The sequence below is a fragment of the Alligator sinensis genome, unplaced genomic scaffold (assembly GCF_000455745.1).
Source record: "Alligator sinensis unplaced genomic scaffold, ASM45574v1 scaffold889_1, whole genome shotgun sequence".
In the NCBI taxonomy this organism is placed as follows: Eukaryota; Metazoa; Chordata; order Crocodylia; family Alligatoridae; genus Alligator; species Alligator sinensis.
In genome coordinates, this window is record NW_005842361.1 from 413956 (window position 1) to 441652 (window position 27697).

The following is a 27697-nucleotide window of genomic DNA, read 5'->3' on the forward strand; positions in this document are numbered from 1 at the left end:
CACAGGCTGCGGAAGTGCCTTTTCTTTGTCCTGTGAAACTCTACAATTCAGCTGAATTTGAAAACTGTCAGAAAGCACTGTTTCTGCTCTCTCACTTGGGCTTCTTAGGAAAAAAGATGGCAACCTGCCAATATCACTGAACCATGTAAAGAGCCTGGCACCTGACTTTGCCAAAATATTAGTATGAAGAATGCATAAGACCTGCCAGACAGGCTGTAGTTTTGATGAAGAGAGCCAGGCACACCCATACCTCTACTCTGGGCCTAGTACAGATTCCAGATCCTGTTTACTAGTGCCATTCCTCATGACATGGTACAGACCAGGATGTTTCCCAGCTCCTGCATAGACAGTGCTAAGCCAAGACTTCCCATAACACCACTGGACCCACAACATATTTCCAGACTCCCATTATGAGATATGATATAGGGCAAGAACTTCTGCAACTGGGAGAGAAAAGAGGTTCAAGCCAGGCTTTTCCCTAACCCTATAGACCTCACACATGTTTCCAAATATAGCCTATCACTCCCACAGGACTTCCAACCTACAGTGTGAGGGTGAAATAAATGAGCTGGGATCCCCTAACCACCCTTTGGATCCAACGCATGGTGCCAGCAGTTTTGTTCTTTCTGCTTTGAACGTTCTCCTACAAGCCGCTGAAGTAGTTAATTCTCAAGTAAAGAGCCATCTCATGCAGTGCTGGTAGCATGGCCATCAAATCCTGCTGACATTGCATTTTGAGGAGATGATTACAGGTGTATATAAAGAAAAAACTGTTCTTACCTTTGTCCTTTTAAAAATGTTTAGGAAACTATGCATACAAAGCCCTTTTTAGAAACTTTTAGGTAGGTTCCAAAGTCACGCACTCTTAAGTTAGATAACATCATATTTATGGTTGCACGTGCACATTAAGTTGGCCATCCTATGCATTAAGATTTTTAATTGCATGACCAGTAGCTGTTTTCGACAGGACCCCAGCCTCATCTACAACTTGTCTTGAATGCACAGGGGAGTCAAATGAAAATTGAAAGGACAACCATCAATCTGGTATTTCCAAGCTGTTGAGTGTGTTGCTTGGCAACAAAAATAATGTTTTAAACTTTTTGTTGTATGTAATGTATAGATAAAACTATTTTAAAATAATTTATAGGGTTTCTTCAAGTAAAAAGTCATTCTTTTGTTGGTTGGAGGTTAGGTATGCTAATTGTTGCTACCCAGATCTGGCACAGCTGGGTGGACAAAGCAATAACCAGGCCCTTTGGATAGCTAAAAGATTTACAGGCAACCCCCACTTAACGCTCTTAATTGGTTCCTGAAAAACTGAGCGTTAAGTGAAATGAGCGTTAAGCGAAACCCATGGTATTTGACAACCCAAGATGGTGACTGCAATTTTTTTTATGACCCAAGATGGCGACTGTGAGTGTTATGTTGAAACTCACTGAGCGCTAAGTGAAATCAGGTATCAATTTCAAATGAGCGTTATAATGAAATAGCGCTAACTGAAACAGCGTTAAGCAGGGGTTCCCTGTATAGGTCACTTTGAATCGGCCTTTTTCAGTCACATTGAATAGTATTTTCCTTCAAGAATGGTCCCCTTAAATGAACTGCAAAATCTGGTAGTTTGTGGCTCCTAATTGCATGGATGCAGCTCTAAGAAATAGGATAAACAAAGCTCTTGGGTCAGAGGTGATATCTTTTATTAGACCAACTAAATAGTAGCAAAAAAATGTCTTTGCTTGCAAGATGTTGGGTACAAACACCCTCCTTCAGGCTGAGGAGAATTACAAGATTGTAAAAGTTCTCCTAGGTAGAAAAGAAACTTAATTTTGCACACGGGAGGTAGAAGGTGGAAGTTTATTCCCCTGGGTACCTCAGAGTCCTTTTGTGAGAGCATTGCTGTGATGTGCAGATTAGGCAGGCTTCTTCCCTGGAGATGTCTGATGTCAGACAGAGAGGTAAAAATTTCTTCTTTCTTTGTCATCAATGAAGTTTACATTTCCAAACAGCTAAATATGATATCTTCTATGTTTCAGGGATGTATGTTGTAGCCACATTGATCAAAGAAATAGAGATAAACAAAGCTCTTGGGTCAGAGGCAATATCTTTTATTAAACCAACTAAATGATAGCAAAAAAAATTCTTTCTTTGCAAGCTTTCAGGGAGAGAAGGCATATATTTTGCAGCTTGCAAATAGCTCTGTAGCCAGCACTGATACAGGCTACCTGGCAGCCACAGGGAGGGCAAACCATGAATATAAAACTGAGAGTGAGGAAGAGTGAAGGAGAGAGAAGAGAGAAAAAAAGGCAAAATTATTACATTCCTTTTTTTTTCTCTTGTTTCTCTCTCTCTTTCTCTCTGTCTTCCTCCAGCCCTTCCTTTCCTTATTTCCCTCCCAATAACTGTTCTGTTGTAGTCAGCAAATAAGATAGGATGTATATTTTTTCCTTAATACAGAAAATTAACTCTCTGTGTCACATGAATCATTGTTCTTCTTTTATGTGACCACTCCAAAAAGGCATAACACATTGAATAAGAGGATAGTAACTGAAGTGGAAATGTCCTAAAGGGAGCAGATATAGGATTAGTAAAAGTGGATTATTTTAATGTTTACCATGATCTTCTGCATAGCACAGGCACACAACATGCTCTCATACTGAAGCTTGCCACTATTTCAAAATACATTTAGGCTTCAAGAAAATACATAGTTTTGAGAGGCTGACAAAGTCCATGAGATTGTGGTTTAATTTTAATTAGCAGAATCTGAACCAATCAGAATACAAAGAGCTTTCAAAATCTATTGTTATTAATAGAAAGGTTATATGATTAGCAGCAGAGTACTCACAAATCCCTGGAGTCCTTTGCCTATGAACTGCTTTATATGTTTCCGTGGGTATTATCAGATACAGAAGTGAAGTCTGAATCGAAGAGAAAAACAGAAAATGAATAAACATTCATTAAAGAAAAAGGGATTAATAGTAAATTGTGGATCTATGATATATCCTTTCAGCAATAAGTATACTACTCACATGAGAGATTCATCAGAAATGAATAGGTGTGGCTCCTGACATATCATTCCCTTTAATTGGAATGAAATGCTTCATGGAGAACCCAGTAGTTCCTTGTTTTGGGAAAAGGATAGTTGGTATTAATTGGAACATGTATTAAGAAAGGTCCCCAGAAGTCTTGCAAATTAGATGTCATCTCTCCAGATATGGTAACTCATTTTGGAGGAAGCAAGCTGAAAACTGGTCTTTAATAGTCACTGACATGTCCTACATGCAGTAGAGAAATATCCGTTTCCTTGCTGGAAACCACTAACAGCTGTGATATGTGTGAAAAGTTCTGAAGCTCTGAAAATAAAACAAATCAGGAAAAATATGGTGCAAAATTCTAAAGGCTGTTGATTCTAGTCTGGTAACTCCTGTTGCAAGAAAAGTAACTGTAGGAGAAAGCTACTTATGAGGAATAAACCTTATAAAATAAAGTTTGCAAACTTTGCTCATGTTATCAAGTGCTTACACAAATAGTACCATCTGGACGACTTGTGTGAGTTGGATGACTTAACCCCAGTTATAACAGTTTTCAGTTTTATGGGGAAAGAAAAATAAGACATATTTAATGTGTATGGCATCTCACTACAGATAGATACTTCATCAGATCCAGATAGAATTTCTTCTTTAGTCTTAAGTTCTCTAAAGTCCATCATTTTATAAGTTTGTTAATATCAAAATTAATCATCATTTCATAAATACATGTGAAAATACAGTTATTTAGGAACCAATTGGAAGGTTTCTGGCACGGCATATATGCTAAGTGCAAAGAAAGAGATGGTCTTTATGAAAATGTGTAAAGTTACTCCAAAATTACGAGCCTGAAAGTGCTGCAGAGCTACTCAAGCACCCTGCGCAAGATTCTTGCTCACTATTACTGTCCAGTTTACTAAGAGATGGAGAGGATAGCTGCATTAGAATATTACAGTTGCATTTGAAATAAGTCGTGAACAGGTCAGTTTATGCTATATGGTATTCATGTAGTTTTGGCCCACCATTATGCGAGTCTGAATTCATCTGAAATGAATAACAATGAATAACAATATTCATTTGAACCTGGAGATTTTACATTCCTTTTTTTACTTCCCCTTTTTTACAAGTTGGTCTACTGTGAAGTGTGAGCAAATTTAATGGAAAGGGAGAGTAGGTCAGAATATAAATGAGAAATGAGCTGCAAGAGTAGTAGAAATACACTGTTAAAATGTACCTTGATGTTCAGTCAGATTTAATATCATGTTTTATGTGATATCTATAGGAAGTCCCAGAGTAGAAATACAGAAAAGGTGATATTTTTAAATATCTCTGATTTGAAATTTGCAATACGAAATATATTTTATTTAGTGACAGTTGAGTGATTCCTGTGTTATGGAGATATGTCTACATGACCTCCATGTACACAGACATACACACCTCCATAATTAAACAGATTCCTCAATGCAGAAGATTTGGGGTTCTTTTATTACTATACAAACAAATAATTTTGCATCTGTATAATTTTGTAAAGCTGTTTTCTCCAAATACATTTCTATGGTGCAGGTGGGGGAGGTAGTTGCCTGGATGCGGGGTGGAATTGTCAGCCTTTCTGGTTAGTGAATGCAGAAAAGCAACTACACATGATGTGCTGTAGTACAAAGCCTTTCCAATGTGGACTTGAATTCCTCTATAGTGCCAATAGACAGATTTCTTATTATGCTTTTGTCTCGTCTTCAGTGCCAGTGACAAGATTTTTTCCCCCACTGAAATCTAATTATTAACAGAGCTGGCAGGATTTCAGCTGGTACTATATCTACAGTGCTGTTAAAAAAAGAGAGAGAGAGGCACTTAAGAAACACTTGAAAGGGAATCAAATCATCTTTAGTGATTAGCAAAACAACACAACTGTAAACATTTCTCATAAGAGGGCTAGGTAAGGACCCTGACTAATGTTGTCTCTTTTACCTTAGGTGTGCAGAAGGCTATTTTGGACAACCTTTAATACCAGGGGGATCATGCCAGCCATGCCCATGTAATGACAACCTTGACTTCTCCGTACCTGGCAGCTGTGACAGCTTGTCTGGAGCTTGCCTGATATGTAAGCCAGGTACAGCAGGCCAGTTCTGTGAGATGTGTGCTGACGGATATTTTGGAGATGCTCTTGATGCAAGAAACTGTCAACGTAAGTCCGCTTTTCTGCTCCTGACAGAACAGATATATTCCATAGCAACATACTGCTTAGCACCTGAGAAGTAGGGGGCTGCATATATGCAAGTGATACAGTACACTTATACATATATTAATAATGCTATAATAATATGTATGTCTAGAAGGAGTGAAATTTCAATATATGCATAAAGCTTAAAAATCTTCCTGCTTCACTGACATGGGCATAACTTGAGTGTCTTTGGCACTGCAGCAAAGGGCATATTTTTCAGATGTTCTGTTAAGGGGCCCAGCAAGTAGTACACAACATTTCCGTACCCTAAGAGGACATTGTTTTTATTGAGGCCCAGTGGTGAAACATTTTATTTCCTTTAGGATTGGAATCTGTCATTCCCTTGTTTTAAATCGAGTGACTCCACTGAGGCAAATGGAGTTACAGGCAATCCTCGGACTTATGACACAATTGGTTCATGAAAACCAGGTCTTAAGTTGAAACATTGTAACTCAGAACCAATTTTCCCATAGGAAACAATGTTATAAATGGGGGAATTGGTTCCTGAACCAAGGCCTGATACTCTATTTTCACCAAAAAATCATCCAAAATTTTTTACTCAATCAATTATAGATGAGTAATATAGCTACATTAATGTATTTATATTATAAATAGTAATCACATTGATTTGGAAGGACTTCTTTGAGGAGACTGTGCTGGACTTTTTGAAGGGTTCTTGGCTGGAGTCTTCTCAGGAGTCTTGGCTGCAGGTTTTTCTGGAGTCTTAACTGCTTTCTTAAAGAAAGCGTCCAAGGAAGTTTGGACAGATGTTCTCCAGGGAGATGGGTGATGCAGCAAACTTGTTCACTGGTGTGGCTTGGCATCAGAGCAAGTGTTGTAAAGCCAAAATTGATGTCAGAAAGTTGAAATAGGGTGTCAATTTATAAATGTAAGCACAAAACGTAAGTGCGAAATGTTGTAGGTCGAGGACTGACTGTACATTGGTATAAAATTAATAGGTGAAAGGAGAACCAGTCCATCACCTTACTGTTGAATGTTGTAGGGATTACCAAGGGATGTTTCCAGAATACTTGGCTAATGCATGAAATTTAGAAGCCTGTATTGATGGCTCAAAGATTTGGTCTATTTGTGACTTGCTCTTTTGACAATGAGAAAAGTAGATTCATGGACTCTGGTTTGATGTACCTTACTTTTGGCACCCCTCATTCTGTTTTCTTTTCTCATCCTAAGAATCTAAGCTATCCTAGTTCTTGTAGATAGAATGACTTGTAAATTGTAAGCATTCCAAATTTTTGGAAATCAGGCCTCTAATATCTCAAGCTGTGCACCCAGAAATTGAAGTTCATCTTATTAGAGACTCTTGAAGTATATATGTATATATTGGCTCAGTTGGTTATAGTATGGCGCTAATATCACCAAGGTTATAGGTTTGATTGATGGCTGAACTGGGTGATCTCTTAAAATCCCTTCCAGCCTTACTTCTCTATGAAATATCAGTCTTTTAATTGAATATATGATAATAATGCTTATCTGCACCCAAGGAGTTGAATTAATTATTGCAAAGCATTGCAAGAATCCTTCAGGAAAGACAGTCTACACACAAAGTACAAAGTGTTGCTATTAATAGCAAGTCTTTCTGTTCTGTGGTTATAACATTATGAGCATGGGTATGTGTATGTGTATAACTATAATCTGTGTGGGTGTGTATAATGCAGTAGTTCTCATCCGTTTTAGACTTGAGGCACCTCTGGATAGATGTGAGGCACCCGTTGGAAAATGCCAGCTTTTAGTTTTCATTCTTTTTTGCCTACAGGAAAATAATAGAGCAATGTTTCTATTGCAAAGAACTCAGAAAGACCACAGCTGTAGTTTTCTGTTTGGAATTTCTAGGTTTATTTGGGGAATCATGTTTGCACACCTAACAGCACTGACATGGTCTGGCACCCACAGCACCTTTGAAGGATCTCCAGGCACCCGGGGTGCTGTCACAACTTGTTGGAGAATAACTGGTTTAATGTATGTAGTAGGCATATGCATAGCTTTAAAAAGAGATCAGCAGACATGCATGTATTATACAAAAGGTTGTCCACATGTTTTACAACCATGTACTATTAGAATTTCAGCATTCTCAATGGGTCTCAGAACTAGTTAATAATTCATGGGTATGATGTCACATAATTCAACATGTTAAATATGTAATGTTTAAAAGCACTGCTTTTCACAAATCAAAGTACAGTCCACCAAATTTCAGCACTCAGCAGTTTACCATCCACCCAGAGTCATTGACATGGATGATGCTTTGAACATGCAGTAGTGGTGGTAGCTTCATGGGAGAGGATTATGAACATGGGACAGAAGGAGAGTTCAGAAAACATACAATTAATAATAAATAGTATTAAAGATAAATACATTTTTAATGTAGAATTATAAGCTTTGCTTTTGTAATTAGTTGCAAAGGAGAGCCTCATGATTTATTCCTATCCTTGTGCTCACAGTTATGCTGCACATTACTTTCCAAAGTTATTTTCTTTCCATCTTTCATGTGGATTTTCATTTTGCATATGATTTTACCTTTCTTTAGCAGACTTCCAAGGAGTCTTGCCCTGCAGCTACAGTATCAGAGGCACCATGACTTTACTTTGTTGTTTTCAATTTTCACCCTTTATTAAAGATCCAAACTCAAGAGTATTGAAAAACATGATTTTTTGCCCTCAAATTATTGTTTGAATATTTTTTCTCATTCTAAAGTAAAGTGCCAATGTCAAATGTATTAACCATTTCAAATGATGGTCCAACTTTGTCACAGCATTTCTGGATTTCTTTATAAATGTCCAAGGTTTGTTTGATTTAATCCTTCTGCACTGGTTTCTTGTCATGGAAGTGAAAAATGGTACAGTCTTGTAGGGTAAACAGTGAGGGATTACACTGGTAGTATCACAGTTGGGTGAAACGTTAGGAGTTATTTAGGCATAATGATGTATATTCAAATATGTCTACATACAGAAGAGAAATAAGTCAGTGCGTTTGATTCTTAGACCCCTGGCAGATGTACGCGTGAAAGCGTGATGGGATCTGACGTGGAATCCCCACAATCGCACTTCCTGCCATGCCACATATGCATGACAGGAGACATGCTTGTGCGATCCAGCATCAGAGCCCATCACATCTTATTGCTGGTTCAGGGGGACCATGCTCCCTGCATTGGCAAGCAGCAAACTGGGAGCCGTCACCTGATCTGGGCTCCCAGCTGCAGGGGTATACCATGTGCTCCCATGTTTGGGAGCCCAGATCAGCTGATGGGGCTCCCAATCATGGGTGTCCAAGGCTGCACCCTGCAGCTGAGACCCCCATCAGCTGACAGTTTTCAGCCTCAAGGGCACATGGTGCACCCATGAACTGATGGGGCTCCCATCCAAAGGGACATACCCCACAGGGACATACACCACAGCTATAAGTTATTACACATTTTTTGTAATACTTTTGTGGATTATTCCTTGTTTTATCACACCATTAATTTTATTATTGTGTGGCTGGGTAACAACTTGAGACATGTTTGATTGGTTAATCATGTGCCGGGGGGTTTTATGTGTGTGTGCTTGTGTTTGTACTTCTATAATCAAGCATGCTGTCTTTACAGAGAGAGGGGGTAGATCTTGACCACTGTAATATGGAAAAAAGATTTCGGTACTTAGGGAGAAAGAAATTACCTGTTTCATATACACAAATTCCTTGACAGGGTCTTTTGCATGACAAGTGAGGATAACACGTTTCCCCACCCAGAGGTGAATTTGTAAGCAGGGTTTAAGTGAAATAAATGCAGCTTATAATGCTTAGCAGTTTAGTAGATTCATACTACTAAAATATATATTATTGCTGTATACATTAGACATACTGTTAGCTGGAAAAATAACCAAAGTCTTGACTTCTAACTTCTGCTCATCTGTGGCCAAAATAAGAATATATTGTAGGGAATTTTGAGTAATATAATATAAATAATATAACCCCATGTGTGGATAAAAATACACTGATTTCTTTCTTAGATTCTTATGGTACCATATCTCAAAATATATAATAGGAAAAAGTATCCAGGAGGCCTTACACAAACTTTGGCCTAGCTTTTCAAGAGTCATTGATGTTCCAAAGATGAGACATAATGCCCATTGCAACATATCTTCTTCAAAGTAAGTTTCTAATTACGAGGGACAAACATGACATGTAACAGAATTGACATGACATGTAAGATGACATATAAAACCCTAGCTCCTAAAAACATAGTACAAGCTGCTAACAAATAATAAGGGGAACAGAGTTTTAAAGGTATGTTTCAATGGGCATTATGTCTCATCTTTGGCACATCATAGTTCTAAAAATTAAATAAAACAAGAAGGGAAAAAGAAAGAAGCCTGGAAATTGTGGTTAAATATATCCCAAAATATAAGCAAATTAAACCTTTCTGAAGACATAAAGAAGCACTGTTATTATGACATAGAATATCACCAAGATAGCTCTAGGATACTACAGCTTTTTATTTTGTTGTTATTTCAGCATACGTGCCTCTCAAAGACTTTGGAAAATAATAGTGTGGCAAGTCATAACATTTGCAGCTTTTTGGTTTGGCACCCACTTCATAACATGTTAAAGTAATTAAAAAATGACATTCTGTTTTAAAGTCAGCCTTTACCAACAGGTCCACACTGTCATGAAAGAGATACTGCATTATTTCTTTATATGCAGGGGAAGGATAACTGCAGTATATCAAGTGGCAGCTTGCAGTGTCTGAGATGCTGACATATAAATGGCAACCACAGTGTGTACAGTTGCAATTGAAAGTGCTTCTTAAAATGAAAGTGTCAGGTTGGATGTTAGAAAAGGACTAGAGACTTACAATCAGGGGAACTGCAAGACAGAAAAAGACATTGGCCACAGAACAGCAGCGAGCAGCAGTGACCATGAGATGATTGCGTTCAGGATCTGGAGGAAAGGAAGGAAGGAGAGAAGCAGAGTAAGGACCCTGGACTTCAGAAAAGTGGACTCTGACTATGACTCACTCAGGGAGCTGATGGGGAGGATCCCCAAGGAGGCTAGTCTGAGGGGGAAAGGAGTCCAGGTGAGCTGGGTGTACTTTAAAGAAACCTTACTGAGGGTGCAGGAAAAAACCATCCTGATACTCAGGAAGCATAGGCGATGCGTAAGGAGGGCATGGGGAGGCACATGCCCCACCTGAGATTGGCTGCCACCAAAACTACTGCCAACTTCTGCGGGTGGTCACCGCTCGCCACCCGCCCCTCCGCACCTTGCCGCCTACACTGTCACTGGCTTTTACAACTGATCCCCGCTCACCGCTGATGCTGCTGCCTACAAATGGTGCCCCCCAGTCTCAGGAGGTACCAGTCCTTCATGGCAGGAAGATTAGCAAGTATGACAGAAGACCAGCTTGGCTTAGCAGGGAACACTTAATTGAGCTAAAACACAAAAAGGAAGCTTACAAGTGGAAATTTGGGCAAACTACTAGGGAGGAGTATAGGAGTATTGTTCAGGTATGCAAGGATGAAATTAGGAAAGCCAAAGTGCCACTGGAGTTGCATCCAGCAAGGGATATGAAGGGTAACAAGAAGGGTTTCTACAGGTATTTCAGCAACAAAAGGAAGATTAGGGGAAGCATGGGTGCCTTACTGAATGTGGGAGGCAACCTAGTGACAGATGATGCAGAAGAGACTGAAGTACTCAATGCATTTTTACCTCAGTCTTCACAGGTAAGGTCAGCTCTGAGACTACTGCACCTGGCAGCAATATTTGGGAAGGAGGTGAGCATACAACAGTTGCAAAAGAAGAGGTTAGGGACTATTTAGAAAAGCTGGATATATACAAGTCATGGGGTCGGACGTGATGCACCTAAGGGTGCTGAGGGAATTGGCCTATGTAATTGCAGAGCCACCAGCCATTATCTTTGAAAACTGATGGCAGTGTGAGAGGTCCTGGATGATTGGAAAAGGAAAGAAGGAGGATGCAGGGAACTACAGACTGGTCAGCCTCATGTCAGTCCCTGGAAAAATCATGGACCAGGTCCCCACAGAATCCATTTCTAAGCGCTTGGAGGAGAAGAAGGTGATTAGGAACAGTCAGCATGGATTCACCAAGGACAAGTCATGCCAGACCAACCTGGTTGCATTCTATGAATGAGATAGTTCTTTCTGTGGATGTGAGGAGAGCAGTGATATACCTTGATTTTAGCAAGGTTTTTGATAGTTTTCAACAACATTCTTGCAAACAAACTAAGGAGGTGTAGATTGGATAAATGGACTGTAAGGTGGAGAGATTAGCTGGCTGTATTATTGAGCTCAAAGGGTAGTAATCAATGACTCGGTGTATAGCTGGCAGCCAGTATCCAGTGGAGTGCCTGGGGGTGCAGTGGGGGTCAGTCCTGGGACTGGTTTTGTTCAGTATCTTCATCAATGACCTGGAAGATGGGATGGAGAGCACCCGCAGCAAATTTGTGGATGACACCAAACTGGGGGGAGTAGTAGATATGCTGGAGGGTAGGGCTAGGATTGAGGCACCTCAATAAATTGTAAGATTGGACCAAAAGAAATTTCATGAGATTCAATAAGGAAAAGTACAAAGTCCTGCATTTAGGACAGCATCATGCCATGTACCAGTATAGGTTTAGATTGGGGTATAGGAGAGTTGTGGAAGACGATGATCGACAATGTCATCTTTGGTTGTTGCAACAGACTACTCTCTAAATTTTACCCAAATTTCTCTTTCCTGCACAACCACTATCCCTGCCCATCTAGAGTCTTGGTTGCAGAGGGCAGGCTGTTCAGAAAACCTATGTTTCTCATTATTCAATCTCCTATGGAGCAAATGTTTTTAAACTTGATTATATAGAAATATGCAAAATGGTGTGCTCTAATTCTACTTTTCTGGTGACTTGGTGTGAAGCAAATTCATCAGTGTAATTACAGTTTTATAAAGGCTGTGTCAATACATTATGTTTCTAGTGCAAGAATTGTCACTTTCCTAGTAGAAACTAGGAGCATACAAATATGTATTGTTTCTCCCAGAGGAAACATGTTCCTTCCAGAAGAAAGATCTTTTAGGCTGACACCTGAAAGATCTCACTTGCAAAAAAGTTTCTCCTGCAAAAATCAACACCTGCAGGATGTTCCAGTCCCTTCCCAGTCTGGCCTGGGAAGCAAGTGAAGCAGCTGCCCTACCGCTCCTTACTTCTTTTCCCATTCCCTTCTAGATCAGGGACTGCCAGCTGGGTAGCGTGGGTGGCAATTTCAAAGTAAGCAGGACCAGGAATCCAAGCCTTGTTCCCCACATCCCTGACTTGCCATTGCCACCTGCACCACCTAGCTGGGTTGGACATGTAGTGACTTAAAAGCTGGAGAACTGGGAATTGAGGTTGAGGAGGCTCTTTCCAGCCATGCTTCCCCATGGCTCTGGCTTTAAATTGCCTTGTGTTCATCTTGGCTGCACACATGCTGATTTTAAAGGCAAGAAGCTGCCTATTGACAGCCTGCCCCTTTTCTAGGCATGGGGAAGGGCACCTGTGTAGCTCTCCAGCCAGGGGCCGGGAACACATTCCAGCTCCTAGACTATCTGTCTATTTTTCTAATTTCTATTTTCTTTAGAAATGAATTCCTGTCTGTGGCCAGTGTTACAATGCAAGTCATGTTGATGCCAATGTTGTGTGGAGTACTGCATAGTGCTGTCTGGCATCTGATCCTCCCTTAAAATTCAGCTCAGTGAGAGGCTAAGCTGCTCACACCTCACAGGGCTAGCAATAATTAGAATAGTACCATGCATGCTTGGCTACCACAAATAAAGGTAATAGCGAAGTGCATTGTGACAACTGTTCTCTGTTTCCCTATAGCATGTCACTGCCACATCAATGGTTCATTCTCAGAGATCTGCAACTTACAGAGCGGGCAGTGTAAGTGCAAGCCCAATGTTGTGGGGCAGAAGTGTGATGGGTGTAAGGTGAGTAATAAGAGGTGGGATTCTATTTAATTCTTTTTCTCGGTTTTACACAACTAAATATTCTTCCTCTTAAATGCAATGGTATGTTCCATACACACACACAACAGGTAAGTGGCTTTATTTCTGTCAGGAGATCCAAGTTATTTTTCTCATTTTTTAGAGCAAAGTTGATGCTAAACAAATATGTCCCATTCTGTGCAATGAACACATACACAATTTTTTTTAAGTTGTCCAAAAAATGTATATACTGTGAAAACATAATGTGGCTGAATAAAGTAATACACATGAGAGTCTTGTGGGGGGAAAGAGGAAGCGGAGAAACCTGGCCTAAGAGAGATCAACTCATTTACCATATTTAGCCACATCCAGACAACCCTGAATTTAAGACAGCCCTACAATACTTAGATTCTACACATGGGAACTTTATAAATTTGTTATAGTTTTTCATGTATAGAATCCAATTATTGGAGGGTTGTCTTAAATTCATCCTCCCCCCACTCCCCACCACTGCAATGGGGAAAGCAGTGGCAGTAGGGGCAGGTGGTAGGGGAGGCAGTAGTGGGGAAGGTGGTGGGGAGGCAGAAGGTGGGTAGGTGATGGAAGGAGCAGTGAGGGTGTCAAGCAGCTTGACTCCTGCCACCTGCCTGCCCCACCCTCTGCCTTCCTGCAGCCTTGGGCCCTCTATGCCCCTTCTCCCTGGTCCTTCCCCGCAGCATCTGCTTCCCTCCCCTGCCCATGACAGCTTAGTCTTGCTCTGCCCTGTCAGACTCTGTCATCAGCCCCAGCCAAGCTCAGTAGCAGTGGCAGCAGCATGGCAGCTCCAGCCTGGGATCCATGTACCTAGCCAGAACTACTGCCATCACCACTGCTACAGAGCCAGTCTGGGGCCAGAGTATCTACATGCTTCATGCTCCAGGCTGGAGCCAGGCCTGGAATCTATTGGAGCAGAGCAAGGGTAAGCAGTGGTAGGGATGGGGGCCAGGAGGGAGGGTATGAAAAGGCTATGGGGTGGGTGGGAGATGGACTCCCTGCCACCTCTTCCCCTAAGGCTGTGGTGGGCAAGAGCAGTGCAGGAGAAGATAGCAGCTGTAGCACTGGTCCCAAGCCAGAGCCAGTGCCAGAGCCACAGTAGCTGCCCCTTTCCCCTCATCCCATCACTTCATACTCAGTTCCAAGATGAGGGACCTTTTTCCCCATGTTAGATGGGGGAAAAGAATCTTGACTTGGATTTGAGTAAATACAATATTTAAAAGAAAAAGCAAAATGCTTGTCCATCTCTGCCTTGAAATTTGTAGGTTTTATCCAAATCCATGTTAAAAACTGCCTGTTGCTTTGCTGGGTGTTCAAATACATACTTTAGAAATCACAGCAAAAAACACGATCCATGCACCATTCCAGTCCCTCTCAAAATGTGTTTTCTTCAGACCAGTAGGATCTGTTGTATGCACTACAGCAGCTCCATAGACAACAGATGGAAAACTCCTGTTTTAGGTCCCTGTGTCTCAAAGCACTTGAAGCATGTGCATAATTTAATGTATATGATTAATTCTGTGGAATCAATAGCTAAAATTGCACTTACCTAAGTAGTGTTCTGGGTAAGAAGCTCAGTAAATATTCCCCTTCCATTTTCAATACTACTTAAATGTTCCACTCAAGGGGACTCCAGTGATGTCAGGGAAACAGCCCAGTTGCATTGGCGGGTAAAATTTGCTCCCCCCACTATAGCATGTACATAGAAAACATCTCAAGCTAGCTTAGTATAACTCATGGTTTTTTAGTCTCCGTTATCTAGCTCATATTTTTTATCTGTTGTATTTTATCAAGTGTTAGCTGCAAAACTGTCCTTTGTGTAATACAGCCTTTTTCTCAGTCTTTCTTTTCACCTTGTCTCTTTGCCTTTGTTCTCTGTCTTTTCTCTTTCACTCCTCAAGCCCAACCATTTTTGGGGCCCAGAAAAGCAGTTCTGTGTACCCTGTGGCTGCAATCCTTTAGGATCCATGTCACCGCGCTGTGATATGTCAGGGAGATGCATCTGTAAATCAGGCTTCATGGGTAGACGCTGTGAGCTCAGCAGACAGGTGCACAAACGGAGGGGAAATCCACAGAACACTCAGCAAATCCAGCTTCCTCCACAGAGACGGGGTTTTCCAAGTGCCAGCGGGTGCCCGCGAGGTGCTTATAGGCCTGTCACTTCGGTAATCTGAAAACATGTGCACTGCATGGGCTGGATTAGGTGTGCTTTTTCTGCATGGGAGTTTTGCACTCTTCCTATACTACGTGAGAGTAACGTGCTATCAGACTTAAGAATAGGGAAGGCTTCTTTAATATATACCCATTTTCAGGACCCAGCATAGTGAGGAGAACAATATGGTCAAAACCTTGATGATCAAAATAATTCTACAGACATCATTGTCAACAGTGGCATGTATAGAAATAAGTGGTGACATTTTGATTCCATTGAAATCAATGCATGTTTATCCATAGATTTCATTTTACAGGATGTCATCCTGCACTTTATGATTCAGAATACAAAAAACTCTAAAAATTATGGTAGAAAGATTGGCCCAAAAGCATGAAGAGAACATACCTACTCTGAACCACCAAATGTGGTAGGTCTTGAGTTTTCTTTCAACATGTCAGTTGCCTAAGATGACTTATTTTATTGGCTGAAGTGCACAATATTGGAAGAACCAGTTTCTGAAGCTGAACACAGATTTATCTTATCTCCATATAGTCCCATCATGTTGCATGGTCAGTAAAAGCAGTCTAATGTTAATGTTATGCTGTTCTCGTGTACCACTCCTAAAAGGGAAGTTCCAGGAAATAGTTTTCTTTCCAAGAACAACACAGATATATACTCTGTACATATATTTCACAGACATCTTGACAGGGCAAAAAGTCGTAATATATTCAGAAAGATTCAGTACCTTTCTTTGTTAATATCCAGTGGCCTGGAAGTGAGAAACCTAATCCCTTGTAAATACAATTCTTATAAAATACCATATTCATTTTGGTATATAAATAGGTTTCACTGAGGATTCATCTTGGGGGGCTGCATGACGAATCAAAATGTCTTTCACTCAACAAAACTCATGATTATAGAAGAATCAGCCTGCTGGTGATCCTTCCTTCCTGTACACCATGCAGTGAGCTAGCCTGCAAGGCAATTTTTCTGTTTTTCACCCTTATAAACAGAATTTATTAGATCCTATCAAACCTTTTATTGAGAGCTGAGCTGCATGCTGTGCCTTGGTTACTTCACTGCATTAATCTGAATGGCTGTCCTGAGGTTTTTGTGTATTCTCATTTTCTGCCTTTGTTTTTCCTTTCTCCTCCTATAAAAGAGATCTTTGGAGATGGTCTGTAGATTTAATTGAACTTTGGAATTTAATTACATGAATTTGGGTATTCTTTTCTCTCTGTTATATTTTATCAGGCTGAGGTGCATGCCAGTGAAGCATTTCACTATAGAATTTGAGAATCAAAAGGTGGATAATTTCTTGTTTTATGTATGATCGATCTTTCATTCAGTTTCTCATGCTTCTGCAAGGCAGCCGCTGCCCATTGGCCACATTCCTGCAACTTGTTCCATATCAGTCAATGCCCGTGGCAGTGGGAAATCCCAGTGTTCCCGTCCACAGGGCTCACATGGAATCCCATTGAAGTCTGTGTGATTTCACCCATACAAAAGAGGGTAGAATTTACTTTTGTGGGTCTGATCCTGTGTTGATTATAAACCAGTGTAGCTCCATTGACTTGACTGAAACAATATTATTTACACCAGTAGAAGGTCTAACTTCATAAATGTAGGTCACATATTAGATCATTTCAAAAGTAAATTTAAAGTGTTCCCCTTCGCTCTACAAATAATGTATTCAAAGCAAAATAATATTAACTATTTGAACTGTTCTATCTAATTTTTCAGCTTCTCCATTTGCTGTGATATAGCAAGCTGCTTATTAGAATTTGTCCTTAATCGTGGTGCTGTGACATGAAATCCAAGCTAACAGTGATAAGGAGTTTCACATTCTCTGGAAATCATCCTAACTTAACAAAAGGAAGGAAGGCAGGAAGGAAGGTGGGAAGGAAGACAGGAAGGAAGGCAGGCAGGAAGGAAGGAAACTTTCCTCTAGACCGTAAAAAGAATTATAAGAGGCTAATTGAATCACTCTGTCCTGGGCTGTTAGAGCTATTGTCATAAAATATTGGAGTTAAGGGATGTAACTTCCCTTGACATAGCTGCATTAGTTTTTACTGTAGCTGAATTTGACCCATGAATTTTAGTTTAAAGCTTTGCTTTTCTGTCTAATGGCAAACTAGATAGTTTGCCTTTATTTCTTTAGTGAGCTCTAAGTATTCTTCAGTGTCAAGGCATACATAATGCTTTACAGGTATGTAACAAGATTGTCCCTCCTCAAGGACTGCCTATACACATGCTGAGGGGAGGGGCATTTTAATTAGAGTGGTTCCCAGAGGGCCAATCTAATTAAAATGCCTGATCATCACATCCGTTAAGCCCCCGTGTGTTTAAAAATGGACACAGGATGCCACTACAACCATTTTAAAATGCATGGAGGCTTAATAGACATGATGGTGATGTGATGCTAGAGAGTTTTAATTAGAACGTGGAGCAGACTCAATTAGTTAGACTCAATTAATGACCAGACTTGATTAATCAAGTCTGCTCTGACACATTCTATTTAAAATATGAATGAGCAGGTGTATAGGCAGCCAAGGAGGTTAAATCTAGTGGCACAAATATCCTCCCATTGAATTCTCTTCCTATTCACCTAGAGAAAAAAATGGGGTCCTAAATCAGACAAATATAATGTAAATGATAATGATGTGGTGCAAAGCTTAGAGCAGACTGTGTTGAATGGTAGGTCAGTATTTAAATCCATTCAGTTAGCTTTTGGCTGTGACCTTCAATAATTTCACAATCCTTATGTCTGAATAGTTGGCTAAATGACCAACCTTTTAGAACACACTTAAAAGTCTCCCTGTTGAAATAAATTACTGCTGTGCTTAAGAATGCCTTATAAATGTTTCCATGGAAAGGCATTTTCAATCTGATTGCCTTTTTTTTTTTAACATGTACAGGACAGCTCTAGAAATCTAAAAAAATTCTGTATTCTTAAAAAGCAATCCAAGGTGCTTGAATTATATTATCTGTTTCTTTGTGTCATACTGAAAAATCTTTATTTAAGGTTTGCGTGTGTCTATTATTGGCTTTTCATTATATTACTGGATTATATTATAATTTTGCATTATTAATTTTGTTCGGATCATTATTAACACTGTTGGTGAGGAAAGGCCCAAAATAAGTCCTCTATTCCTATCCCTTTCACCCATTTTCCCCTTTGCTCTGTAGATCCTTGTTAATCCTGACTAAATGTTGTTCCTTTCTCTCACGTGGCAGCCTGGAACATTTGGCCTGCAGTCACCAAGGGGGTGTGTTCCCTGTAACTGCAATTCTTTCGGTTCCAAGTCCTTTGACTGCGGTGAAAATGGACAATGTCCATGCCAACCTGGAGTAGCTGGAAAGAAATGTGACCGCTGCGGTCATGGATTTTACAACTTTGAAGAAGGAGGATGCACTTGTACGTAAACAATCAGGGCCTATATAATGGCCCGTTGGATTTCTCCCTTCTTTGATTACTCCTCTTTCACTTTATATAAGGCAGTCCTTTTGTAAGAATGTAATAATTGTATACCGGGTCAGAAAGGGCCTATATCTCTAGTTTGTGTCTCTAACAGTAGATGCTTTCAAAAGGTGCAAATAGCTCAATCCATGTATACAGAGAAAGAAGTATAATATGCAGGCACTAGAGATGTGAGCCATTCTTGTGTTTTTTATATTAATTTATGACTAACATGAGTATACCAAGAAAAATAGGCTGTGCCTTCATCCCCAGTCCTTCTGCTTAGGAAGCTTGCACTAGAAGAGTACAAGGTATGGAGGCTGAGCAGAGCTGGTGGCAGGGCACAACAGTCCAGAGTGTCTTCTTATGTGGGCTTAGGATCATGAGCTGTTCCATCTACACATTGACCATAGCTACGGGAAAGAAACTCGAATCACACATTATAGATCAATTTATTTCCCTGTAAATAAATGAATAAAAAACATCCTTTCTATTTCGACATAATCCCAGTCCCATTCTCTTCCCTTGCTTTATTGGCTGCTTGTGCAGTTTTATTGGCCCCTATTTACATGATTTGACAACTTACTTGCAAAATCCTTTTGCAAACTTGACTATAAAAAGATCTGTAGAATATCTGACCTAGAATATGCCTTGTATATGTACTGTACTATCCTAGAATTCTACACAAACATCTCTCACTGATTCTTTCTATTCACATTCAAGGACATAGAGATAAACAGTACTAAAATGACTTCCTACTGTCCTAAGAGTGGCACAGATCACTAAATCCAAAGGAGACTCACTCCATATCAGTTTAGCTGAGAAAGACCCTTCTTTTGGCTATGGATTATATTCAAAACTGGCTTGGTGATGTCTTCCATAAGAGGGTGTGTATACAGAGGTCAGGTTACTGGAGTGTAAATCTGAAACATATCAGCATGAGGAAAGGAAAGGTATCAGCCCCTGGACTCTCTGATGACAGAGCTTGAAATGAAAAGCAATAGTAACTGCAATCTTAAAGTTCTTAGCACACGTGAGAAGAGAACAGAGTACTGCACAGTGGATGATATTCATGAATAGTCTCCTGTAATATAAGCAGAAAGTACGTCCCTTGTCTTAAATCTTTCTGCCTTTAGGCATCTTTCAGATAATCAGAATACATAAATATCTATTCCCCCCTCCCCCCCTGCACTACAAGATGTTGCCTTTCTATGTGGTTGTGAAAAAAATGTCAATGAGTAAGCTTTCACATTAAAAATATAAACTTCTCTTTCTGTGAGCACTAAAATGGAAAAGTTATAGCAAAACTGTTAAATTGGAAGAACAATTTAAGTCCAAAGAATTAAAAAAATATTGTTTTTTTAACAGAAATATTTGATGAGCAAAGGTAAAGCAAACATAATTATAAAAAAGCAAAGTAAAATGTTAGGAACTTTTTAGGAGTCAGATTTTTAGAAGTTATAAAATGAGAAAATTTCTGTTTTAAAATACTGCTGTTTTCCCCCCATTTATTTTTAGTGCATTCTAAGGGCCATGCTCCGAATTCAAACTAAAGCCGGATAGAAACTAAGTCTAGAGTTGTTACCCATTTTCAAGCACTAACTTTGTAGGTAGTTGGCTCTTGTTATACCGAAATAGTCATGTTTGTGGTGTGATAATTACTTTGCATGTGTGGCCAGTCTGAATTTATTGCGCAATTCACCAGTTAATTGTGTAATATATGTATTGTGTAGCAGGGGCCTTAGTGCAATTTTAATGTGTTCCATCAACAGGCAAAAAAATATAAAACTTAATAATGAATCACAGGGAAAAGAAGGCTTATCTAAGGGTATTATATCCTGACAGAAAAAAATAAGACCTCAAAGTAATTACTATAGAAGTAGTTAAGTGTAGAATAAAATATTTGGTTTCTTTTATCTTTAAAGGAATTAATTTAGAGATTTTTTTGCCATAATAAGGAAACATAAAATCTAAAAAAGTTTTCCTAGAAAAACAAAACACCATCATATATTAATGCTATCAAGGGAGCAACAATATAGAAAAAAAATCTACATAACTATTCAGTTCTTCACCTACAATAAATGTATTCCCTGTTGTGGGTATTGTTGTTAAGCTACAACACTAAAAAAATACTTTTCATTGTCATATCACTTCATCTTCAGCTAAGCAAAATTTTGTAAGAAATAATGTTCAGACCTGGGACCCCTGAGAAGAGAATACAGAGGCACAACCTTCAGTCTGTCAATGATCTTTGCTTGAATGGGCCTCTGAAGGCACGTGCCCAAAAGCTTGCAAAGAACATTTGTTCCAACTATTTAGTTGGTCTAATAAAAGATATCACATCTACCCAGAGAACCTTGTTTGCCTGTGTTCTTAGACCAACACAGCTACAACCAACAACCCTCAGAGCCCGAGGAAGTCAAGGAGCTGTGTGAGAGTGCAGGAGGCCTATGTGGAACTTACTGCAGGGTTACAGTAAAAGTGAATATTTTTCTTCATTACTTGACTTATTTTAGAAATATTAGGGGAAAGGAAATGTTATTTTTATCAAACTGCAAACAGGGTTTTTTTCTCCATGCCTCATTCCTTATCTAATAGGAGTTAAAAGAACTTATGCACAAGACTCTCTTTGCACAAGAGAAAGCTTTAAAAGATCATGTTATATACCAGGGCTTGACAGTGTTTTTGGGCAGAGTGCCAAAAAGCTTGCAACCTCAATTTGTAAGATGTGGGTGTGCCAGAGGCAGATGGTGGGTGAGCTGTGAGAGGTTCAATCCTTGTTGTGGCAGTGCAGCCCCAGTCCCTTCCACACCATCTGCCCCAAGGTGTAAGTGCCAAGCAAACTGCCTTTGCATGCCATATTCTGGCACCTGTGCTGGGTACCTCTGTTATGTACTTTCAGTGGGGTATACTGGCCCATAAGACCCTGGCAAGGGGAAATGTGTTATTGTGCTTCTGTCAAAACAGACTAGGGAATAGACTGCCATTCACTCAGGCCCCCTGTACACATTACAGGTATCGTGCAGTTAAGTGGTTAATTGCGCAATTATCTTGAGACCAAAGTACTTATCACACAATAAAAAGCTCCAACCAGCTGTAAAGTTAGGCCTGAAAAACATGTACTAAAATAATAGCTGGTTGCTATCAAGCTTTAATTTGCATGTGTAGCAAGGTCTCCCCTGTGGCTGGGAGCCCTGTCTCCTTCCAGGCCTCCCAGCCACAGTGGTGCATTATGCCCAGCCAGGGCTGTGAGTCTCACAGCTGCTCAGGACTCTCAGTCCCAGAAGCTGTGAAATATGGGTCATGGCAGCAACCCACAGCTGCTGGGACCCAAAGTCCCATACTGCAGATGCTGAGTCCACGCAGCATGCCTCTCAGCAATCTCCCCATCCAGAGTTTTCATGTACCCCTGGGATGGTGAGGTCGCTTCTGTGGTAACCCTCCCATTCTGGTGGTTTCACTAACCCCAGGGCAGGGAGGTAGCAACAGGGGCAGACCTCTCACCCCTGGGGTTTCATACACTCCTTGGGCAGCGTGATTGCCACAGTGATCCCCCCTGCCCCAGGGGTACATGGGTTGCCCCCATGGCAGAGAGTCCTTCAACTGGGGTGCATGGGGCTACCAGCCATGGGAGCTTGCTTTTTGCTGATGCAGAGGGAGCCCTTGATTGGGCTGCCCCTGCATTGGCAATAAGACATGGAGGGATCTAATACGTGATCTCACAGTCGCGCTGCCTGACATGTACATGTGACATTGCAGGAGGCACAGTTGCGTGAATTGCTCATTTGATCCCATCATGCCTGCATGTGTAGAGGGGGCTAGAGTCACAGTCTTCTTGTCTCCTCACCCTCTGCTCTAATAGGGACTGGGGAGAGGTTAATAACTTGTGTACAATCCCTCCCACATCTCACCCACCTGTGGAAGCTGCTATCTTACCCAAGTTGCTATGTACAATACAGACTAAAGAGTTGACTTATTGCTCTCCTTCTCCCCTCCCCTGATATATTAGATTGTCTAGAATCTGGCCCAGTATATTTTAAGACGTCTTAGATAAAAACCTGAAGCTTTAACTGATAACCTTTCAACAGCAGTGGAGCTGGGAATACCCCAAATTCAACTATTTGTATACTCGGTGAAGTTTTCCATGAGTTCTGTTTTATTGTGAGCAGGTGCATTACTTCTGATTACCTCCAGTTAAAGCTTTAGTGTGATCATTCTGTTTAGAAAAAATCTTTGATTTTACAATTCAGTACCTTGATTTGTTTCTTCTGCTTCCATTCTGTGTTGTTCCAAACTTACAATTTTATTTGAAAGCAGAGTCCATTTTAGTGTGAAGATTTTATTACACAAGCATTACAAGCAGAAGGTGCCAAAAAACTGGAATCAGCATACCAAAATTTTTATTTAACTGCCTTCTAAAGCAGTAGGGGAGCATGGAAAATCTAATTCTAATGTTAGTAACCCCACTTTGGGCTATGAATATTTCAGTGGTAAGCTATTTACCAATATACTCCTCTTATTTCTCCTTCTGTCTCTTCTTTATGGTTTAATTGTGAAAAGAAAGGAAACAACAAAAAAAAGGAGATTAGGGGATGGAAAATAAATATATTTGACTGTAATGAGCCTCACTGCAGGGATATACCAGGGAACAATAAGATGGGGAACCCTTCCATTTCACATAGTAATACGAGGCAAAGATAAGTTTATTTACCTTTAGGAAAAATGTTGTACACACTTAATATAATAAACATTGCATATATAAACATTATTTATAGGGAAATGTTTTGTGTGTGTGTGTGTGTGTGTGTATGAGACAATATATGGGACAATGTACAGTGTAAGCTTTGATGTAAATAGTACGGAGTAGTAAGGATGAATTTCTTTCTTATTTCTCTTTACTTGTTATGCAGCTTGCGAATGTGCCCATTTTGGCAATAATTGTGATCCAGTCACTGGCCGCTGTGTGTGCCCTCCCAACACCATAGGAGAGAAGTGTGATAAATGTGCACCAAATTACTGGGGCTATGACATTGTCAGTGGGTGCAAGGTGAGCAGATCTTTATTTTCTCCGTATGCATTACATACTTTCCAAGGGATAAAGTATGGTAGTTTACACCTAGGGCACAATTTTAAGCTTATGCAGCACTCCATGCTTCTGTTTGCATTGTGAGGTTTATTATTGATCAGAGCTATACATGCCTGCGACTTGCACCTGACTATTGGAGATACTCTGTCTTGGGGATGCAACCCATTGCTTGCAGAAGAAAAAGCCTTAGTAATTGCAGCAAGCCTTACTGTTGCCTATGCTGAAGCTATTGTTTCTAGTTTGCATATGATTGCTTCATTATAGACATATTAACACAACTAAGAAGATCACTACTTTTATATACAGGCTCAATAGATCTCAATAAAAGAAGGTCTTTGTCATATACTTAGAAAAAAGACTAGGGAAGGGAAGGGAAACGGGAGTAAATGTCACCTTTAACCTGAATTCTTTATTCTTTTATCAAGAGATGTGTAAACATTCTTATTAGCATCTAAATCCCACACATCCTACTGTTTGACATGAGAGGTAAGAAAGTGTAGGGGAGAAAGAGAAGGAGAAGGAACGGAAAAGTTGGTGGAAGTAAGTAAGAGAGTAAGGGAGATGATATGAAAGCTATAATAATGTAACATATTCAGCAAAGCCTCAAACTAGTGATAGAGAAAATTATGCCGAGTTCAAATATCTGCTCCTATCTGCCTTTCCCATTGACAAAGTGGGATTTAATACTGCTGCAATTACTCAGAAGAGTTTATGTTGCCTGAGTATAGTTGTACACCATTAAAATACTGTCTGAAAAGGCCATTTGTCATGTAGCTGAGGTTGATTACTAATTGCCTCGTCTTTTCTTCTCCGCATGTGCATGTACAGCTTCCCTTGTGAAATTTCTGTCTTTCTGCCATATACAGAGTGGTTGGCTACTGAAACTGGTCTAATAAGGGTGAAGCCCCATGTGTGATCTGTGGAATACATTCTCTGTTTGTCTTTTATATGAGTGCATTAGCATGGCAGCTGCTGTGGCACCACCTAAATTAATAATGATATATCAGCTACATCTTCCCTTTTAACATGTTACAGCTAACTTCTCTTAGGCAAGGTGTGAATGCCCACTCCACTTGAGCTCTTACAGCAACACATTTCAGGACCTGTCGTAATTCAGAGAGCAGAGCATTGCACAGAACTGCCTCTTTGCAAAACAAACATTACATTTGATTGTAATTTAGGTTTAGATTGCACACTGAGCGCATTCAATGTATGGTGAGCAATTTGCTTTCGAGGCTTTATGCTCTGACATAATTTACTGAATAAGCCTCTTACTGTGAAAAGGTTTTAAATCTTACACTATGGAGCAGCCTGTCAGACCTTCCATAAGCATTAGATTGTCTGTTATATACAGTAAAGATTGAATTTGTATCTTTCTTAGAAGTCACTTGAGTTGTGAAACAATCTTTTGAATTCAGGTGGTATGCTAGAGGTAGTCACCTAAACAAGATTTACATTTTGCTTACAATTAAATCTGTGTTTTCCCCTCCTTTTGCCAGCTTTCCTTCCTTTACTTCAGTGAGAGTATCTATGCCAGTTACTGTAGTAACTTGTAATACTGGCACTAATTACTGGTGTCCTGTGATAGCACACCAGTATAGCCACAGTTATGCTACTGAGGGATTGTTCTCTACATAACCTCAAGGGCCCATACAGTGTCATTTACTTGGAAGACCTTCCTGACTGAATGGTCTATATTTCAGTGAAGTGTGCACTGTGAAGAGGGGCCAAAGAGGAGAATAATTTCCAAAGTGAATGCATAGTGGGGAGATTAAGTTTCCTGATAAAATTGTGTCTTTGCAGCAAGCCCCATTCCTTAGAGAGAGTTCAAGTTTCTATCACCCCAAAGTTTTAGCTGCACAAAGAAGTTTGTTGTCCACCCTGGACCATAAGGACTAATTGTTCCACCAGGTCTGGTGGCCTTCAATGGCACTAGGGCAGCATGGATGGCTGCAGCTCCAGAAGTGTTCTCTGAGCTATCCTGCACAGAATATGATTTTTTTTTTTGTGCACTTAATGAAGTGCTTTTTTTTGTTAGTTTACTCAGAAATAGTCTGGTTACTGTATGGGTTCTTTTATGATACATAAGCCTCTAAAAAATAACATTTGATGAAGAGGAAAAACAGTTATTAAGAATACAGATAGATTCTCATCTCCTACTCCTCACCAGCTCAAGCAGGTTGCCTAGCACTATAATATAAATGCATTGCTGTTGACATTACAAATATATTACTATAGAGGAGCTCCCGTGTGTGTCTCACGAATGGCTGCAGATAACAAGAGTTCTTAGGAGAAATGCAGTTGACGTTGATTTTGTCTCTCTCCTCTGTAGGCCTGTGACTGCAGTGTGATTGGCTCCCTCAGCTTCCAGTGTAACTTAGATACAGGCTGCTGCTTTTGCCGCCCAGAGTTTGCCGGGGAAAAGTGCACAGAATGCAGGTTGGGATATTGGAAGTATCCACAATGCATTGCTTGTGATTGCCTCCTGGCAGGAATCAATCCACAGTCCTGTGATCCAGAGAAGGAGAAATGTTCCTGCATGGATCGTACAGGTCAATGTAGCTGCAAGGTAGGACAATGTGGTGTGACATCAGCTTAGACTCTGACCTCATTTTATGTCTTTTTTTTCCCTGTTGTTACAGAACTGTTGTTGTTTCTAACTTGGACTGTAGAATATATCCCTGCAATGTGTCCCATGTTTCTGGTCAGAGTTACTTCATGTTACTTCCCTTCATTATGTTTCAACAGCTAGGCTTGCACAGAGGACTAGTAACTAAGGATGAGTGAACTGAACTGGCAGTATTGCCTGTTAATCTTTGTGTGAAAAATATGCTTTTCACTCCATTTTAAGTCTAAACTCTGGATTCTCCAGGAGGAAGAAAAGAATTTCCTAAAACAAAAGAAATGTTTTTCTTGTTTGTTAGTTTTAACGTCAATGAAAGCAGCTATTATTACATGCCTAAAAGTGCCATAGACTCATAGATTGTATGGCCGAAAGGGAGCTCATAAGATCATTGGGTCCAACCCCCTGCACCAAGCAGCAAAGACAACTGGGGGGTTGGCTGACCCCAGCAAGGTGACTGTCTAGTCTCCTCTTGAAGATTTCCAGGGTAAGTGATGGCACCACCTCTGGAGGGAGCTTATTTCACAGTCTGGCCACCCTGACTGTGAAAAAGTTTTTCCTAATGTTGAGCCTGAATTGGTCTTTCAGGAGTTTGTGGCCATTGCTCCTGGTTTTACCCTCAGGTGCCCTGGTGAACAGTTGCTCACCAAGCCCTTGATGTTACTCCCCTAGTGTAGCAGTAAGCTGCTACCAAGTCCCCTCTCAGCCTTCTTTTCCTCAGGCTGCAGAGTCCCAGATCCCTCAGCCTTTCCTCGTATGGCTTGCCTTTGAAGACTCTCATCATATGGGTGGCTCTTCTTTGGACTCTCTGAAGTTTGTCCATGTCCTTGTTAAAGTGTGGTGCCCAGAACTGGACGCAGTACTCCAGCTGCGGTCTCACCAGTGCTGAGTAGAGCGGAAGAATCACCTCCTTGACTTTGCTGGAGATGCATTGATTGATGAATGCCAGAATATTATTTGCCCTGCTGGCTACAGTATTGCACTGCTGGCTCATGTTCATACTGTGGGCTATTATTACCCCTAGGTCCCTTTCATTCATGGTGCTAGTCAGTTTGGTGCCGCCAAGCCTGTAGGTGTGTTGGGGGTTGCTCATCCTGAGGTGGAGCACTTTACATTTCTCAACACTGAACTTCATCAAGTTCTGATCCACCCAACTTA

At 40.4% G+C, this 27697-nt stretch overlaps 1 protein-coding gene across 1 annotated transcript in view; it reads left to right on the top strand.

The window, feature by feature from the left end:
- The window catches only part of LAMA2 (laminin subunit alpha 2), a 559328-nt gene that overhangs the window by 350918 nt on the left and 180713 nt on the right, over window positions 1-27697 (top strand). The window contains exons 20-24 of the mRNA XM_006029173.3: window positions 4991-5202; window positions 13082-13188; window positions 18608-18788; window positions 23741-23877; window positions 26249-26485. Coding sequence (XP_006029235.2) covers window positions 4991-5202; window positions 13082-13188; window positions 18608-18788; window positions 23741-23877; window positions 26249-26485 — 874 coding nt within the window. The remainder of the gene's footprint in view (window positions 1-4990; window positions 5203-13081; window positions 13189-18607; window positions 18789-23740; window positions 23878-26248; window positions 26486-27697) is intronic.